We start from the raw sequence: 19,214 nt of genomic DNA, 5'->3' as shown, positions 1-19,214 counted from the left end.
TCCAATTCAGCAGGATGTTGTGAATATATTTCCATAGCAAACATTACATATGTTCCCAAGATGATTTTCGGTTACTGCACATCATTTCATCTTATAGCTAAGTGTGGTTTCTACAACCAGTTAATGCTCAACATTTTAGACATTTCCTTTTTTGCACTATTATAAGAGCATTGTAGGGAGTATCTGATCCAAGTCTTTGTCCATATCCAAGTCTTTGTCCACATCTTATATTGTTAATAGTTCTTTGAATCATGATAAGAGGAATCATAGGGTCAAAGTTCACATATGTCTTTTTAAGGCTATGAAACATAGAGTCAACCTGCCAGAAAAGTCCCATAAATAACAAATATAGTGGCCAGTATTTGCACAGACCTTATAAATGCCTTTTGCTGTTCTAAGCTCTTTATATGTACAACTCACTGATCCTCCTAACAGAACCACAGGAAGAGGCACTATTAGTGTACCCAATTTATCCATAGAAAACCAGTAATGGGGGAAACTGTCTGTCTCCCCACATTGTCCACACTGGATATTATCTTTTATTTTTTATTTTTGCCATTCTGGTGGGGGGAACGTGGCATCTCTTTTCTATCTAATATGTTCTATAAGAATTAATAGTTCTAATAACCCTTGGTTTCTATGTCACTCTTTGTGTTATATAAAAAGAAGAAAAATAAGACTCAGAATGTTGTAGTGACTTGTCCAAAGCTGCATTGCTGGTAAATGATGGGGCTTAGATTTGAACTGGATTCTCTCTGACTCCCTGTCTTTTTTCCATTATCCTCCATTATCATCTGCCTCTTTAGCTAAGCACTAGGAATGTTTGGAAATTTGGTCTTATCCTTGAGTCAAATCTTCTAGAAAATATCAAAATGGGAACTCGTGGAAGAATTCACTCTGACCTGCTTCACTTTATATTTGATGATGGGGTGTCTGGGGAGTGGGACAGAGGTTACCTCCCAGCCTTGCTGGCACTGTGATGCAGCAAACGCATCCAAAAATATGTTAGAAAGAGAAAGGCCTTTATAATAAGCTCGGGCCTCCCTTTGTCTTGTGAGGTTTTAACTACTGTAATTGCCTGTAGTGTGAAATAGTGTATTTTTCATGATCTATTTTTATGCTGTGTCTATCTGCTTATCTCTTTTTTGTTTTGTTTTTTTGAATCCTGATGAGTATTTTAACTCACTTGAATCCTGGTGAGTATTTTTCCTGTGAATAGTACTGCCTTGGGAAAGCTCATACCCTCAAATACACACATACACACACAATATAATAATATGAAAGCTAAATAGGGTAGAATTTATTCTTTACAAAAAAAAAGCTAATGGTAAAGTCTGCAGCAAATGACTTTCTAATCCATACTGTATTTAATTGGCTGTATTGAACCATACTACAAATTAAGTCTTCTCTGTAATTTATTCTGTCAGATGGTAACCCTCCAAACTATTTGATACTTCATTTAAACATTGGTAAATGGCTCATGGAAATGCAAGAAAAAAAGATTTAATGATGATCAGATAAGAAACCCTGTGTTCACAGAATGAATCCGATGTGAAATGTAGTGAATTAACCTGATTCAATCATTGAGCATTTATTGAGCAACTACCTAGCACAGACTGTAGTTATTGGGAGAGTTTAGTCATCTACTTTAATTCCGCAAGTGCTTTTTAATCACCTATTGTTCAAAAGTAGCAGAGTTAGGAACTGAGGTAAGACTGAGGCGAGTGAGATTTGAATCTTTCTCTCAAGGAGCTAACATCCCCAGAGTGGAGAGGACACACATGTGCACTGGCCCCCAGTTATCCTGTTTTCGGGACTTAGAGACTTTTCCATTTGATTTTCTGGATCTTCCCCACTGTCCTTTGAGACTCCTTTCAAGGTCAGTCCCTTTGTCAAGTCTACCTCGATATCCTTCCCCATTCCTACTCTGAGCCTATGTTACACCCTCTGCATACTTGACATTTACTATAAACCTTGTCTGTAAACCTATTGTATGTTATTGTTAGTTTCTTTGCCTGCATTTTATGAGATGGCAAGGTCCTGAGGTCTGGACTATATTTTAGTAATCTGGGTAGATACATGAGGCAGACACTCAATAACTACATATAGCATGGCATACTGAGTGAAATGTTAAAACTAAATGCAAAGCAGCCTAGATGGGTGAGCATTGAGATCCACCAACAAGGAGTATGAGTAGAGGAAGCCGAGAAGTCAGGGGAGTTTCCTTGGGGGGGCGTGTGACGATGTCGGAGCTAGGCTTGTTACTAAGGAATGAGTGATGGTGCAGTTGATGAAACCTGGGTCTGGGGGTGAGGAATCAGCAGAGAAAACATGAAAGGTGGCCAGAGGTGGGAAATGCAGGGTCCAAATGGGGAAGGCTGCAGATTGTAGCCTGAATTACCAGCAGTTCACCTTTGTGAGACAGATCAGACAGGAGGGAGGGGGCTGATACTAGGATTCTCCTTGAAATTCTTCAGTGACAGCCTTCATCCACAATGTGAAGGAACAGTTCAGATGGGAGTCAAGAAGAGAGCAATGGGGAGTTTTTATATACAGAGTTAGATTTTTCCAGGTCAAAAACTGTTTTGCAAAGGAAATTCAGATGAAGGGCAACCAGAATCACCTTTCCTTCACCCTCTCACTCCCCATCCTTCCCAGTGTTCTTTGTTGCCTCCCGGTACCTGCCAGCATCCAGGACAGCACAGCTCTGCCTCATTGCTGAGTTCTGCCCTCGAGCCTTCCCCATCCCAGCTTGTGTTGGGGGGTGGGGGGGGGGGAGAGACAGAAGGTGGCTTGGTTTTGTTGATGGAGCCAGGAGCCAGGCATCTAAGGAAATGAGTCCTCAATTCCACATGATCTTGTTTCTTCTTGTCAATGTTTTGTCATCCTGAATTGGGACAATGAAGTCTGGGTTAAGTGTTGATCCTGCCAGAACTCTCTCTGACCCTCAATCCTTTCAGGGTTGAACTACGCAAATTTAAGATTTCCTCTGGCTCTTACTATCTTTGCTTGTGCTGGTCAAATCTAGCAGAAGACCTGGAACAATTTTGAGGCTCATGAACAAGTACTTGCACGATCCTCTGACTTACTGAGATGAATATGATAATAGAACAGTGCGATTAGCAGGATCCTAATAGATTTGTATCTCCAACTCTCTGGGTTATGTGTGCATGGTTAAGGTTGGACAGAGGGGAGGCATGTTCCCTACTGATGCTTAATTTCCAAATGAATGGAGCCCCTCTCAGCAATGCTTTTTAACATGTTGTAAAATTAACTGTGGGAAAAGATAATGTTATAAATATCTTTAAACACTTCATGCGCGCACGCACTCACACACAGCTACACGTTGTACGGCAATAATATTAGGTATCATCAGGCGTTAAAAATGTTTTGATTTTAAAAGACTTAATGAGGATTCCCAGATAAATTAAAATATCTCCATCTGCTGTCTTGTATAGTAAGGTGATACTTTACCATTGCACAATCATCTCGAAATCTAATTCCACCAGGAAGACTTCTAATCACAGTTTAATTTCCCAGCAATATTCCACTTGGCAATCAATAAGGTACTGTCGTCAAACTTGGATTTAACAGGAGACGTGGATAACATTCACCACGTTATGCAGAGAGAAATACTTTCGGGAAAGAGAGGAGAACGTCTTTGTCTTCCACCTTCTCCAGCTGCACAGCATCTAGCTCACAAAACCTATAAATCAATGCCCCCATGTTGTGTGAATATAACTCTCATCAGTTTTACATCATTAGCACCACAGAAATGCTACTGCTCTTTGAGCAGTTTTCCTATGTTAGCTAAATATGTCCTCTTAATAAAACAAAAATAAATGAGTCCTGATTATTTTACTAACAGATGCTTCATTCCTCACCAATTTGGTGTCGACCACTAGAATGATAGTTGTCTTCTGGCTGCTTGAGAGGATAGGATGGCTGGGCAGTGACAGCACTCTCCACCCATGATGTCCAGCAGCAGTGGGCAGCCAGGAAAGGGCAGAAAGCACAATTCATCAATGTGGGTAGCAAATTATCAGACTCTGGGAGGTTAACATGAGCCAGCAACTTCCACTGCAGACATAATGTATAAGGTCAAAATCCAGACAGAAGTGTTGAAGGCGTGAGCTAGAACTAAGGTGATGGCCAGGAGCACCAGCTATCACTGCGCTGGTAGGCTAGCTGTGTGCAGTGAGGTCCTGATGGCTAAGGAACCTGGTTGACGGGACAGTACTTTTGGGAATACCTCCTTCATGCCTACCAGCATTTTCACAATTATGAGTCCATTTGTGACATTTTTCCTCTCTCCATGGACTCAGTAAGGTTCTTAACACTCATTTTAATAAGCACATCCTTTATAAAGACTTTAAGCATATCCTGTAATGCCCAGATGTTAATATGCTTTTGCATGAATATGAATGCAACTGTTACATGAAGGTTGCATTACATACCTACAGAAAAATGACCACCACCTAACTGAATGGCTGTTTGTGGAAACTGAGATAGTGTAAACAGCAAGTCAATTCAAAAGACTTGCAAATTACTGGTCAGCAACTCCAGTTTACTGTAGTTCAGTGACTAAGGACCAGACACAGTGGCATAGACTAGATGACAGAGTTGAGGATGACAGAGCTTGGTGAAGAAGACAGCCAAAGAATCGGGCAAGAATGTCAGAGAAGGAAGGTCTGGGGAAGCGGGGTGCTGTGGAATCCAACAAGTGTTTCAGCACCTCCGGAAGCTAAAGTTCTATGGGAACATAAGAGGGAGGAATTGCGTCTTTAAGGGAGAGAAAAGGCATGCCTTTCTCATGGACCATTGCACACAGGTGATGCTATTTGGAATAGCCTTTGCAAGAGGAAAGAGATTGGGGAAAGCAGATGAAAAACATAGGAGACAGAGGGAGCAAACCGTGTAGAGTTATGTGACTTTGGACAAAATAGCAAAAAGCATCTGTTCTTCCAGACTCTGCATCACCATATGTTGGGATAATTTCATAACCATACAGGTCTCTGGTTCTCAGTGTGCCTGTGTATCTCCCACCAAGGCAATCAGAGGCCGGGGTGTGTAAGTAGGTTCAAGTCCAACTTAGACTGAGCGGTGTCAAAAAGAAAGATTTAGCAAAAGCTACTCGGCGGCTAAATCAGACCTACCAGCTCTGGCAAGCTGAAGGCAGCCACCACCACATACGCTCATTCAGCATATGAACAGTCCTGTTTATCTCCCTGGTCACGGCACTAAGACCATGGAGGGAAGCCTCTTTTTCTCAGGGGCAGGCACGGCTCTTTTTCCTTCCATCTGGATGAAACAGCTTTTCCAAAGCCCTTCGGGCCTGTTCACACGTAGCTGAAACACATCTCTTATTGATCAACAGCTCGAAGGAAATGTCCCCTGAAATATGTTCTCCTTTTTGTCTCCAACAGGCCCTTCAGCATCATCATGCTGTTCATGAAATCTCCTACATTGCAAAGGACATCACAGATCATCGGGCCTTTGGATATGTTTGTGGGAAGGAGGGGAATCACAGATTTGTGGCTATCAAGACAGCCCAGGCGGTAAGTGTCCCCATCCAGAGCTAGCACCCTGCCTTGTCACTGTAGTGGTCACACTATCATGCCACTGGTCTTTGAAGGTGTACCCCAGTGGGTAGCTAGGATGCTGTGGTTCTGATTGCCATCTCCAGAAGTTAACAGCCTCGGAGCGAGGAGCATGAGACATGTTCAGACCCATCCAGTCTGTTGTTGTTTTTGCTAATGGATATTTCCTAATGACTAATTATTTTCCTTCCTGATTAAACTGGATGGAGGCACAGTATACAAATAAGTTTCCTTGTGTGCATAGCCTCATTTAAAAAGAAAATAAGAGAAAACAAATAGCTGTTTTGCATAAGGCCTACCCTAATTTCATTGTATTTGAAATTAGTAATAAATAAAAGCAATGTCTTTTATGCTTATGATTATTATGAATTTGCAAATATAATTAGTTGAAGAAATGAACTTTAGCCCAGATGCAATTTGCTAAACCAATATAAACAAGGTAGAATTAATTAAAGATGGAATGCTTTCAGTTTAATAGAAACCGGAAGGGCTGCAGGTTATAGCCAACAAAAACAAAAATTGCTCTAAGAAGCAGCTCAGTACCATTCCCTTATTAATGTGTTTTACCACCTTTTACTCCAGGCTGAACCTGTTATTCTGGACTTGAGAGATCTCTTTCAGCTTATTTACGAATTGAAGCAAAGAGAAGAATTGGAAAAAAAGGCACAAAAGGATAAGCAGTGTGAACAAGCCGTGTATCAGGTATACCTGTGACATCATCCTGGCACTGGAGAAGATTGGGGCTTAAAATAAACAGGTGTGCAGCTGACAGGTGACAGTTTTCTACTCTCTCTGCTGCCGAGTAGAAAGAAAGATGGAAGGTGCCATGTAAGTCACAGGCATGGAAGGCACACCATTAGAAATGATCCCTTCATCTCTAAAATTGTGAACTTGCTAGAGAAAGTGAACACTAGAATCCAGAGGAGGAATTCTGGGGAGGTGAACCTAAGAACCCCAAAGGCTGTTTCTATTGTTGACAGTAGGGGTGGGGACAGTTACAAGGTTTGGATTTTCTCCTGGTTGATTTCCGGCCACAATAACCCGCTAGCCCATCCTTCCCAGAGCCAGTTTTTCTACTGTCCTGTAGCTTCTGAATACAGCCTCACATTTCTTCCTTTATGTCCTCTGCTTTCACCTTCCCTTCCCTCTCTCTGCTGTAGACAATTCTGGAAGAGGATGTTGAAGATCCTGTCTATCAGGTAAATTCTAAATTGACTTGGGGATTTAGGTTCAGGAATAGTGAGGCCTGTCTTGTAGCTATTTGTCAGAGGCCTAAAGAATCCACTGGCTTCATAGCCTGGACAGGGGCCAAGGTGATTTCTGAGGGTGAGCACTGCCAGCCCCACCAGGAGTAAATTTCCATAAAAATGAACAGAAGTTTGGCTGGCATCGGTGACATGGGGTTTGGAGATGTGCTTCTCTCCATCCTTCCCTGGCCTCAGTCTCCTCCACAATCTGTAAAAGTTTGATCGCAGACTTGAATGTGTTCAAGCCTCTTGAATATTCTGAGTTCATTAGAGACACTATGAATAATGAGGTGGCTTTTCTGACTTAAGAACCAGGGATGGGAACTGGCATTTTTGTGACATTTGAGCACAAACCCCAAGGACAATTTATAAGTTTAGGGAGGCTGTGAGGAGTCCCTGCAGTCACTGACGGGTCCAGCTGTCCCTTGGAGAGCCACAGGCTGTGGTGGGGAGGGACATCCTAGCCTGTAGCTTTCTCAGGACTGCCTTCAAGGTTGCAGCCCAAGGGTGGGGGGTGGAGAGAAGGCATCTCTTAGGTTCAAGTCTGCTCTGTTCAAACAGATGCAGCAAAATGACAAAAGGAGGCCTCAACCCCCATGTACCCATTCCCAAGGGGAATAAGAAGCCAAACACTGACTTGCGGGACATGAAAGAAAACCGGACATGTAGTTCCCCATGAACCCATGGATTATATGTGTGTGTGTCACATGCGCACAGAAAGCTGGCCTGCATTTATGAAAGTAAGCGATCATGGATTTAAAAAGTAGTAACACAATGTCAGCCCCTTGAAATAGAAGCAGCTAGCATCTGCAGCATACAGAAGTCAAAGGCACATGACATGGCCTGCCCTGGCCTTACACTGAGGCCAGGATTTGTTTATAGAAGCTGAGCCCCGGCTCTTTTTAAAACAACCCCGACCTTTAGAGGCTGAAACATGCACGTGGCAAAATAGATTTTCAGTATTTCAAACAGAATGTACAATTAGGTGAGATGTTGAGGATGACGAGCACAGAAGTTCCTTCACTTTAGAGTTGGTTGGCTTAGGACCCTGGGCCTGGAGGAGCACATGGAAATGACCACTGTCACCTAAAGCTCACCAGGGCATCACACACAGACTTTGCTGGAAATAGGACAAGAAGTTACAGGTCCAGAAAGATCGGCAGCGGTGCTGGGCTGACTGACCCATCCTGCTTTGCAGCTGTGCTTAGCAAAGGCAGAACATTTGGTGTTTCAGAAATTCACTTGTCCCTTGGAGGTGTTTTCTCTTGTGTCTGTTTCTTTAATGCTCACTGTGATTTGTACCTTGAATTCCAAATGCTTTTTTTCCCTCTTTCTTTTCCACCTCTGACCTTTCTTCTCTGGCTGCTCCCGACATAGTACATTGTGTTTGAGGCTGGACATGAGCCAATCCGTGATCCCGAAACAGAAGAAAACATTTATCAGGTATAAACCGCTTTCCTCTTCTCCCACTGCACACTGTAAATGCACAGAAGCATCTAGAAGAGCCAGGGCACTCCTCACAGAGTCCCGTTGCTCTCTTGGTTTATCCAAACTTGTCAAAATACCTTCACCTGAATTGACTTCTGACTCCCCTGCAATTCACCAGCAATTTTGTGCTCTGCTCTAAATGTTGAATGGCTAGGGAGTCGACTAACTCTTTTCAATTGACTCAAAAGTCAAACCCTCCATTTTACTAGACTAAACCATTGGAGGATGTTGTCCATAATAGAGCAGGTTCATTTCTCATTTCTTCCTTCATTTCTCACAGAAAAAAATGTGTTTTGTTACTTTTCTTTAAGAAGCCAACTGCACTAGTGAAATTGCAACACACATTTGAATATGCTATTTGGAAATGACACGGGCACATTGACTGTCTGGTAGAAAATCTAGGGGAAGTTTTGACCCCTTTCAAATAACAATAAATTCGTACTTGTAACTGGTTATGTGAAGAACTCAGAACATGTTTCTCCATTCACTTCATTCTCACAAGTTTGTTTGTGAAGTGGTATTTTAATCACACTTTTTCAGGGGAAACTGAGACTCAGAGAAATGGAGTAGCTTCCTCAGGGCTGTGCAGCTGTTGGGAGCTGAGCTCAGACCAGGCGTGTGTGTGAAGGCAGAACTCAGTGCCTCTCCTCCCATGCTTTCCCATCAAAGAGTTTGAGTAATTACAACACAGCAACGCATCAAACAAATATGACGACCTCCAGTTTTCACTAATTAGAATTTTATTCCCAATTTGAAACACAAACATTCTGGAAGAAGGAAAAAAAATTTAATGTATTTAATAAGTGATTTTAATTTTCTTGATTCACTGAGTGGTGTGGCCTGTTTTTCTGCCTTGGGCATACATTACTTGAGTAATAAAAAATAAAGCCGATTTTCAATTCCTATCAAATGCACATTATTCTAAATGATCAAATATAATAGTTAGCACTATCAACTACTCAGTTTTAACCAGCCCTGTGGAATAATTAATATTTCTCTCCACCGGATCCATTTGGATTGGATTCATGTGTGTGATTAAGCTTTGAGATTTAAAAATCATCATCCCTTACAAAGTTACTATCTTCACACAGAAAAATTACCTGTTTGTTCTCAGTGTAAGATTTTAAAATACAGCCTTATAGTCTGAGTATGTGGCCAATGGAATCTTTAGCCCATCATCCTATAAAAAGGGGCACCTTTAGAAGAAAATTAGACTTTTCAATGCAAGAAGTTACTAGTGAGTCTTTTCAGTACACTCTAAATTCTCACTTAGTTTAATGCACATAGTTGGTGAGTTTCCAGCGTGCCCAGTGTGGGGCTGCAGGATGATTGTCTTGAGTGTTGGGAAGACCTGCTCTAGGTGAGTGCAGACCTGGGCTCAGTCCTTTCGCTACCTTTGCTCTGTGGGAGTGGGCAAAGCACTTGCCTTCTCTGAGACTGTTTCCCTGATCATAAAACATGAAAAGTTAGGGTGACAACTTTTTCCTGACACACGTGGGTTTGAGAATGAAGCAAGCTCATGTGAAGAATGCAAAGCAGCAGCATTATCCGGGGTCACACACTGGATCCACAGTGTATGGATTGTCAAATAATAGAACTATTGCCAAGCTAATTTTAAAGATTTAATTGGCATTATTAAATGATTCATGAGTTGGGCAGTATCCCATCTATCGAGAAGAAAGGCACTGAAAATGTTATTCAAAATAGGAGGATTTCAGAGCCAGGAAGAGGATAGGACAGTGATTAGCAAAAGAAAGATTTCTTCAGGCAAAGCCATCATTCCCATTAGAGGAAAGAAGGGATTCTTAGCATGCAGATGATTGCACGGTGTGCAGGGACCTCCTGCTTGGTTGGTTCCCACATTTGGGGGAAGCTGAGACAGCATTTAGGTTAATGTTAAGTCAGGCTCCTCTCTGGGTCTGTTTCCATTTTTTTTTCCCCCAACAAAATCCAGTATTTTGTACAAGAACCCACTCTGCTTTGTCAGCTTTCTTTCCTTTGAACCTCAGTTGACTCATCTGTAAGATGAGCAAGTAAGAGTGAACAATCTCTCAGGTTAGGCCCCTTCCTGTTCTTTGCAATAGTGCCTGATCATAGGCTTATGGTTCTCTCGAAAAGTGTGCTGGGTTGCTTTACATGGCAACACAACTCTTAGGGAAGGAGTGTGTCTGTGTGTGTATGTGTAGATTTGATAACACTTATTGATCACTGGTTTCAGGCCCACTCTGAATGCAGGTTTACATGCAATATCTTACTAGCTCACAAGAGCTTTGGTTTACAGCGCTGCCTGACAGTCAAGAAAGCAAGGTTCACAGAGATAAGCTATCTTGCCCAGGGTCACAGAGCTAGCCAGAGAGAGAATCTCCACTCATACTTAGGGCTGCCTGGCTGCTGTAAATAAATCAATTCCAAGGCTCTTTCAGGTTAGAATTGTCTGATTCTGAGTTTCACAATTAGATTCTTTCTGCTTTTTAAGTCACTATCTACAAATCACACTCATTTTCAGTCCTGACCTTCTTGGGATCTGCCATCATTAACAGAAAGGTACCAATTTAAGGGAATGAATATTTTATCACCCTCTTTTCAAAGACCTCTGGTCATTTCCTCTCTAGCATTGCCAATTGACTGGGCTTCAATTTGCTTAATAAGAGATAAGCTCTTGGGTCTAAAGATAAGGTTGGGTTTTTACAGAACTGCTATTAGGATCCCCATTTTTTTTTTTTTTTTAAGGCCTACAAGTTTTTATAGCTATTCTTCCTAGGTAGATGGCGTTATTTCTTGTACTTCTGCTTGGTCCAGAGTGGTCTCAGATTTCATCCTGCATGTTTTCTGGAATGAGTCTGCACACCTGTATCCTAATCCTTCAGTTCATGACATTGGGTAAAGGATATAACTTTTGTATGTCCAATTCCTGAAGTGGGGATAAAATATCACCTGCTTCTGGAAAGAGACGGGAAGATGTAAAGCAACAAGGATGGCACTCAGTACATAGCAGGGCCTGTGTAAGAGGTAGTTCCCCTTCCTTCCTCATGCCATCAACATCAGATGCTATTCAGCCTGTCTTAGGATGATGTGTTAAGAGAAGCAGAGCATAACTGCTTACCTCATCTTCTCAGTGAGCCTGGTGGAAAGATATAGACTCTCATGGCTTCACTATTTATAGCTCCAACAAAAGGGAGGGAGAGGCTTTTGAGTATATGTAACCTCTTGGAGAATCACTAATCTCAGCAAGCTAACACACAGTGGGAACAGAGGCGCAAACAGACAGTTTCCATAGAAGATAATGTGCACTTTACACTCTAGGAGCCTGATTACCTTTCCTTCTTCCCCAACAAGATGGAAAAGAAGGGTCAAATCCATGTGGTCCGCCATCACTGTCCCAGGCAAAGTGCAGTGCCTGGCATATAACAGGTTCTTGGAAGCTTTTACTTTTTAATGAAAGGCCACACAGAGGCTGTAAGGGTACAGAGGAAGTCAGATTGGGAGGGTCAGGCAAGGCTCCTGAGATGTCCAGGCTGAGATAAATCTTAAAGGACAAACAGGTAGATTGTTATCTTAGCCCTGGAAGAGGCAAGTCGAAAGCTGTTCCAATTACGCACAGTTTGGGTTTATCTATCCCACCGCTTCTCCTCCATTTGCAGGGATAATTGAGCGTCAGCTGTGCTTCAAACTTACTAAGTGCCCATAGTGAGCAGTGAATTACGGGGAACAGAAATGCTGTTTGTTTTGTTCAGGAAAGGGTGAGCTCATAAAAACAGAAGTGAGGACTGGTAATTTATCGGCCCTCATTAACAAGGACTGCTGGCATTCATAGAGGGTTCCTTTTAGATGGAGCCTAGTTATTAGGATCAAAGAAATTACATTCTTTGCTGGCTACCTGCAAATTGAGGTTTACAAGAGTGACTCTGAAAGCGCGTGTTCTGCACTGCCACGCTCACTCATAATCCTGTCCTCTGAGAACGTGCTTGAACCTCTGGGAGTGGAGGAGATGTCTGAGAAAAAGATGCATCTGAGACAGTTGTGAGAACTGTAGGGGTTCTCACAGGGGTGAGTGGCAGCTGTCTACACAGAACCTTCTCAGCTCACATTTTCTCTCCTGCAGCATGGGCACTGTCATCATCAGCTGATAGACTTGTGATGAGGATTGCATAAGAATGTAAAACACACATGTTAAAAACTTGCCTGGAAAGCCCCCTGTCAAAGTTAGCTCATGATGATAGGAAGCAGTGTCTTGTTTGGTAACCCAGTAAGAAATGGGCTTGGATCTGATCACATACTAGCTTTGACACTTGGGGCAAAATCCTTTAACATCTCTGAGCCTCACTTTCTGCTATTTAAAGTGCGGATTATAATACCAGCTTCTTAGAATGATTTTAAGGAATTTAAGTTAAGCTCAGAAGAGTTAAGATTTCAAATGGAACCAAGGAATGAGCTAAGATTGTCCTTTTCTGAGAAGGATGGTATCATTTGCTGCTCCAAGGCTGGCTGAGAGACGTTTTCTTAGTTGTTCCCTGCATCTCTCTGGTTCACTTACTCAGCAGATACTTACTGAATGGCCATTGATTTTGAGGAACTGCTTGCTCTTAAGGAGCTTCCACTCTGAAGGAAGAAAGAAAAGTTATTCAATAGTCATAAAATGCTGAAGGTTGATCCTTCATTGTGGGTGGAAGCTGTTACGCTACTTGCTGGGGAAGAGCATGTAATATTGCAAAGCCTCAGTTGGCACAGCCCAAATAGTCAATGTGTCCATAGCTGTTACTGTTGTAAAATGTGCTCCTGTGTTTATTTACAAAATATCTGAATGACAAAGGAAGTTTTCATTTTGACACTTTGTGGTATTGGAGGGCCTAATAGTTTTTGTTATTATTTCCCCATTTGAGCCTCAAAGTAATCTGAGTGAAAATCAAAGCCAATAGCATCCATGGTGTAATGTGAAGCTCAAAGGAGCTAAGTCCCCTGCTCAGGGTATTATGGTTACTGTGTGATCCAACAGGACCAGATGGAGAGAATAAGAGAAAAGAGGAGCGGGGAGGAAGGTCATGCAGACAGATGTCACGATAGTTGAGGTTTCCTGGTTTCTGGTCTCATGCTTCTTCACCATTTATGGGACCTTTTATTGAACAAAAACCTGTAGTAACTCTCAAGATGACTTGTAAATGATGCCAACAGGAAAGATGTCTTCCTACTAGGATCTTGATATTTGCCTATTTTAAATAGCTTGGGTCTTAGCACTAGATAGTTTCAACTTAGCTACACTGTTTTTAATCACTTTGGGCAACTCAGAGTGCCCCCCCAGTCTCATTTCTGCCCCCAATGAAATGCGGGTTATTTTTTCTGCACAGGATGTCAAAGGTCTCTGTAGCTTCCTATTCTGGTACAAGCACCCAAAAACACCTGCGAATGTGTGTTAAGGGATTAATTTCTCCCCACCTCCACACCTCCGCTCCTCTTTCAGCTTTCCTAAGGAAATGAACCCTTACGAAAGGGTTCATTCACAGTTTCAGCAGCACCTTACAGTCCACCCCTTGGCCCTCAAAGGCCATTCTCACATACTTTGCAATCTAGGTGTTGAGGACTGTTTGTCTTGTTCTTTGAAAGTGGACTATTGATGTATTTTGACTGTATTGACTTCCATTTTTTCATAGGTTCCCACCAGCCAAAAGAAAGAAGGTGTTTATGATGTGCCAAAAAGTCAACCTGTAAGTGTAAGTAGACCTCCTCTGTCCTGCCAGGTTCCTGTGCCCTGGATTCATACTGAGACAATGGCAACACCAAGGCAGGGAATTCTCTGGAGAAGTGTCACCATCCAGATGGCTTTGCTGGGGACTCCTCCCTGGGTCAGGGTAAGGGTGGCAGCAGGGGAAGTGGTGGTGCTGAGGAAAAGATTGCCAGTCTGCACACGAGCCTCCACGTGGGGCTTCTATGTTTCAGGTGTTTCGCCATAAATGTCTACAGCCAAAGACTTTATGATACTTGATAAAGTAGAAGGCAGTTTCTTGGTTTTGCTGAGAAAGTTGCTCTCTAATTTGAAAGTGGTTGAAAAGCCTCAGGGAAACTGTACACAGTGGAGGCAAAGACCTTGGAGCTTGAGGGTCAGCCAGTGGGCAGAGCAGGAGGAAAAGGCCATGTGGAACATGGTGGAGAAGCGCACCTATGTGCCTGGACCCGTCTGCTAGTGGGACGCCTAGAAATCTGAGCAGAAAGGAAAATCCTTAGCTCTGTTGTACCCATCTGAGCCCTCGTGAGGCCCAGGTCCCCTACTAGAACCTTCCATTGCCATGGAGAAGGTAACTGCTGCGCACAATTCAGACCCCCTTGGGGAGCCAGTGAAGGCATTCAAGCAGGATATATTTGACTTTGTCACCTCTGAAAATGGAGCTAAGGTGTTTAGTCACCATAGTTTAGTCAGCTCAACAGTGTGCAGAAAGTGCACAGGCTTTAAAGTCATGTGCACACTTAAGAATCCCAGCTCTGACCCTAACACAATGATCTCTGTGACATTGTGACCAGTTGGGGGACCTGATCCTGTGAAAAGCAGTGATTCACCTGTGTATTTCAGCTTGTGAAAGGCATTGGAAATCCCATTCTTGAAAGAACAGCTGAAGGGTTGGAAGTGTAAAGCCTGGAGAAAAGAAAACATAAATGTGGAGTTGGAAGTTGGCAGGGCCTTTGTATGGAAAGCTGGTGGGGAGGTCTGTGTTGGCCAGCTGGGGACGCTTCAAGAAAGCTCCAGCTCAGGGCCAGGTGACCCTCCTGAAGGACAGTGCTGTTCAGGGTGGAACAGTGGCCCCTGAGTGAGCTCCCCATGGGCACTGCTGGGAGAGCATCCTTTTCTCTCGGAAAAATTCCTGGGGTTTTACACTGTGAATATATGTACAGGGACAAGAGTTTTTTAGTTATTACTTTCATTTTTACTGAAGTGGCATCATTTTACATCCTTGCTAATGTTCGGACAGTATGGAATCTCTGCCCTTGGGTTTAGTCACCATAGCTCTCCACCACCCAGGTGCCCATAGTTCAACACCCTGGCCTATTGTGCTCCCTGCTCCCTAGATTTCCCCTCCTCCTCTCCCTCCCCCTCTGAAAGTCTCAGGTCCATGATCAGTTTTAAAATGGGTCTCATTCTGTCTGCCTGGTTTTTCTGTATTCCATAAGTTACTTTTTTTTTTAACCGAAGAGATAGACATAGGAAGGAAGTTGATTTGTTCAAGATTTAAAAAATAGTATTACTTCATTAGCAAACAAAGCAATCTTCCTTTTTATTGTAGTAACACTGCTTTACAGAACAGTATATGCTTTAGGAGTGCAGATTTCAAATTTCCGTTAAACGCCAAGCCCAGTACTAATAGCCCTCCATCAAAATCCACTGGACCCGTCCACCCTTTATTCCTCTCCCCCATCCCCTCAGTAACCATAGTTCCATAGTTCAAATCCAAGGGATTGTTTTGTTTGGTATTGTCCGTTTGCTTTGTTTCTTTATGTTCCACATGAGTGATGATTTCATTCATGTGTGGAGTATGAAGAGGAGCTCCTGATGACCCCTCCAAGCCTGTAGTTTCCAACTGGGAGTCTGTCTGACTCACTCTTCCCCTCCCCAACTCCAGCTACAGCCCCCTCTTCCTAACAACTCTTCACGCCTCTGACCCACTCTGCCAGCAACTTCAAACCAACTACTCCACCGAAATACTACTTCTGAAAACTAATACATGTTTTAATAAAAAAACATATCCAAATACAGACCTCTTTTCAAAACCCCAAGTCCAGAAACTGCATAGAATGTACAGCTCAGGGAAAAAGCAGTTTTTCTCCCTGAGGCCTGTGCATTTAATCAAGCCTCCATGTCGCTGAAACACTGGCCTGTTCTCTGTGTTTCAATTTGGTCCAGCCCCCATGACACCTCTCCCTACAATTCAATTTGTGCCTAAATTGCCTCAGTCGCCCCTAACAGGTTTAGATACGTGAGGAAACATGCTCCATTTGCGGCCTTGGTTTCTGTGACTATATTAACCAGTCTGTCCACACCATCCCCATGTTTAATAGCTTAAAAAAAAAAAAAAAAACAAAAACCCAAGCTCCTTAGCCTGGTATCCAGCACTCACGTCCTAGCCTCATCTGTACAGCTCAACTGAAGTCTGCCCTCCTGAAGTAGTAGTGCCCCCTTACCCACTGTTTATTGTTTACCTTCCCCTGACATCCCAGTTTAGCTTCCAGTTTTGTGTTCCTGGGGCACCTTTAGAATGTCTGCCCCACACACCACCCTAACTTCGGTACTCCTACATCTTCTCATCCCTCTGTGAACTGCACTCATCAAGCAGAGCAGGAATTCTGCTTCCCTCTTTCTCGTTACCTCATGTTACCAGAAGCAGGTACACAGCCTGGAGCATGGATGGCAGCCTGGCACAGCTACTTAATAAATACTAATACTTAATAAATCCGTGCTCCACTGTGTCCTGGAGAAAGACATTCTGGAAGTCCCTGGTAAATCCCTGTTTTTATGGGAATTCTGTTTTGCTGACTGTAGAATAGTCATTAAGTATATGTACTAAGATTCTGATTGGAAAATATCTGGGGGCTCCCTTGTCCCTTCCCTGGCCTGGTTCTACCAATCTGGGGGTCCCACATTATTTCTGTTCTTTTTCTCCTCAATACACTTTTTCTTTCTCTAAGCCAAAAGAAAAGAGAGTATCTGGGCTACAAGAATGGCCTGTGTGACCTCACTGCTTTCCCCAGAAGCGTAGGTCGGGCTGCGGGGAGGTGGCTTTTCCATGAATGAGTGAGGGACCAGTAGGAAGCACAGGCTCAGGTGGAGGGGGGGGTGCAGGTGGACCCTCGCTCTGTTCTTATTCCAGGGGGATTTCTGTGGTTTTCTGGCCCCTCTCAGTCTCAGAATCTTCATCTCCAAAAGGAGTGACTGAACCCCAACTTGCAAAGTGATTTTGAGTAAATATAGTATATGTACTAGAAAATGACCCCTCTCATCTGTACATCTAAGAGCTTCTTTAAATTGCCTGGTGCTGTCCCTGTTCTGGGACCTCCCTGTACTCTGAGTATCCCCTGTATACCCACCCCTGGCAAGTTCCCCTTCCCTGGAGTCTCTCTGAGCTCTGGTCTGCCATGATGTGTGTTTGCTCCCCTACGCCATGTTCCTTAGCCAGAGTTAAAAATAAAATCACTATTGTGCATCTCAGCCTCCATGAGGATTGGAGCTTCCACAAATTTCTCACAAGAACAGAAACTGTCAGTGGCCTGTTGGTGGACATCCCACCTGGTCTCTTTTATCTTGTGTCCAGGGCCGTGCTGAGCCCTGCTAGGAGACTCTGCCTGGGTCAGCCACTGGGCAGAGCCACCAACCAGCCCCAAAAGAAACACGCCTGATCGGCAGTCATATGTGGGCACAGCTCTCATCCAGCCACCTGTAAAGGTCCCCAAGCAGCCTTGGTTTCTTCTCTAAGCCTCAGTGAAAAGAAAGTGATGTGTACCGTGTAGTTCTGTTTTTGTTGGGGGAATTAAAAGAGATATTTATATAAAACCTTAACAGGAAATGTGGATTCTCTTAAGTGAGAACATCACCACGTGTTGTAGGTACAAGCAAGATCCAGTTCCCTGAGCTGGGGATCGCCCTGCGTGCTGGGTGACTCTGCTTGTCTTTGCATCTGTGTGAGCCACAGGGCTTTGTGTTCCTTGGACGTTGTGTTTGGAGTCACTGTTACTGCCTGGCTTAGCATTTTGTATAAAGACTAGATGAGCTGAAGTGTGTGAATCAGGAAAGTCTTTGGTGCAGTGTGAAGATTCAGTAGTTCAGTTTTTTCCTACTTTTCTGTGAGTTCCTTGAGAAACTCACTTTTAGTCATTATCTTTAAAGTAACTCCTCTTGGGACTTCTGATCTCTGAGATTTTGATGGTGCACGTGTGCGGGGGGCCTTGACCTGCAAGGCCAGGGAGTCGGGGCCCCAGGTCCGGCGAACAAAAGAAACAGTCACACGCATGTAGCAGAACAAAGAAAGAGAGAGAGTTCTTTATTTTGTTTTTATCTAGTTTATATAAAATACAAGAGGTGGGGGATGCAGAGGTCGGGAAGGGAGAAAGCCAATGGACAATAGACATGCAGCGATGTTTTGACGGCGGTTGCTCTTGCGAGGGGCGAAAGTGGGCGAGAATGGAGCAGTGTTTTGATAATAGTTGGTCTCGCGAGGGGCGAAAGTGGGCGAGAAAAGAAAGAGGAGAAGGAAAAGGTGGGGGCAGGGAGTTCTTCCCACATGCCTTTTACAACCCGGATGTTTTTCTCTATCCGGACTCCATTTCACCTTTTTATGACTGCTGACAGACGCCAGATGCCGGCCTCGGTCCCCAACACACGTGAATGAATATTTCTATAGGTCTTGAAGCCAGTAGGGTCCCACCACGTCAGCTCTGGAACCTCTGTCTTAGAGATCCTAAACCCTTGGCTCTTCGTCCTTCTCCCATGAGTGGGCATGCCTGCAGGAAAGTGACAGATGTAATGCATTTGGTATTACAGAGTTCTGAGGCAGCAGAGTTCAAGTTCACTGCAAATTCATTTCTCACTGGTCTCATCCACCTCGTCAACTTACACACACATTTTGTGCAAGTTGTGAAATTTTTGAGAAGTTCATTTTCATAAGTCATGAACTTTGTTTTCAATGAACCTTTCAATCAGTCTTCAAGGCAACTGCTGCAGAAACACTGGGCCCATTAGGTCCTGACCAACAGTTGATCTGTCCTTTTTGCCGGCCCCCTCACATTCGTCTCTCCCTGGCCTGGTCTTACCGCTCCTCATCCTATGGCCTAGTGTGCCTGGATGTCCTCTTGGCCCCCTTCTCGTTCCTCGTTCTAGATAACATCAGGATGTGTTTATCGGCTT

General features: G+C 43.5%; 1 protein-coding gene across 2 annotated transcripts in view; it reads left to right on the top strand.

The window, feature by feature from the left end:
• The window catches only part of DAB1 (Dab, reelin signal transducer, homolog 1 (Drosophila)), a 353,365-nt gene that overhangs the window by 286,008 nt on the left and 48,143 nt on the right, over positions 1 to 19,214 (top strand). The window contains exons 5-9 of one of the 2 annotated variants that reach the window (XM_004679047.2): positions 5,427 to 5,558; positions 6,183 to 6,302; positions 6,761 to 6,799; positions 8,225 to 8,290; positions 13,981 to 14,040. In XM_004679047.2, the coding sequence (XP_004679104.1) occupies positions 5,427 to 5,558; positions 6,183 to 6,302; positions 6,761 to 6,799; positions 8,225 to 8,290; positions 13,981 to 14,040 (417 nt within the window). The remainder of the gene's footprint in view (positions 1 to 5,426; positions 5,559 to 6,182; positions 6,303 to 6,760; positions 6,800 to 8,224; positions 8,291 to 13,980; positions 14,041 to 19,214) is intronic. The other variant, XM_012722799.1, reaches the window with a different exon arrangement.

The sequence above is a fragment of the Condylura cristata genome, unplaced genomic scaffold, assembly GCF_000260355.1.
Source record: "Condylura cristata isolate star-nosed mole 26May11 unplaced genomic scaffold, ConCri1.0 scaffold00008, whole genome shotgun sequence".
NCBI classification, from domain to species: Eukaryota; Metazoa; Chordata; class Mammalia; order Eulipotyphla; family Talpidae; genus Condylura; species Condylura cristata.
This window is presented reverse-complemented; position numbering and strand designations above follow the sequence as displayed.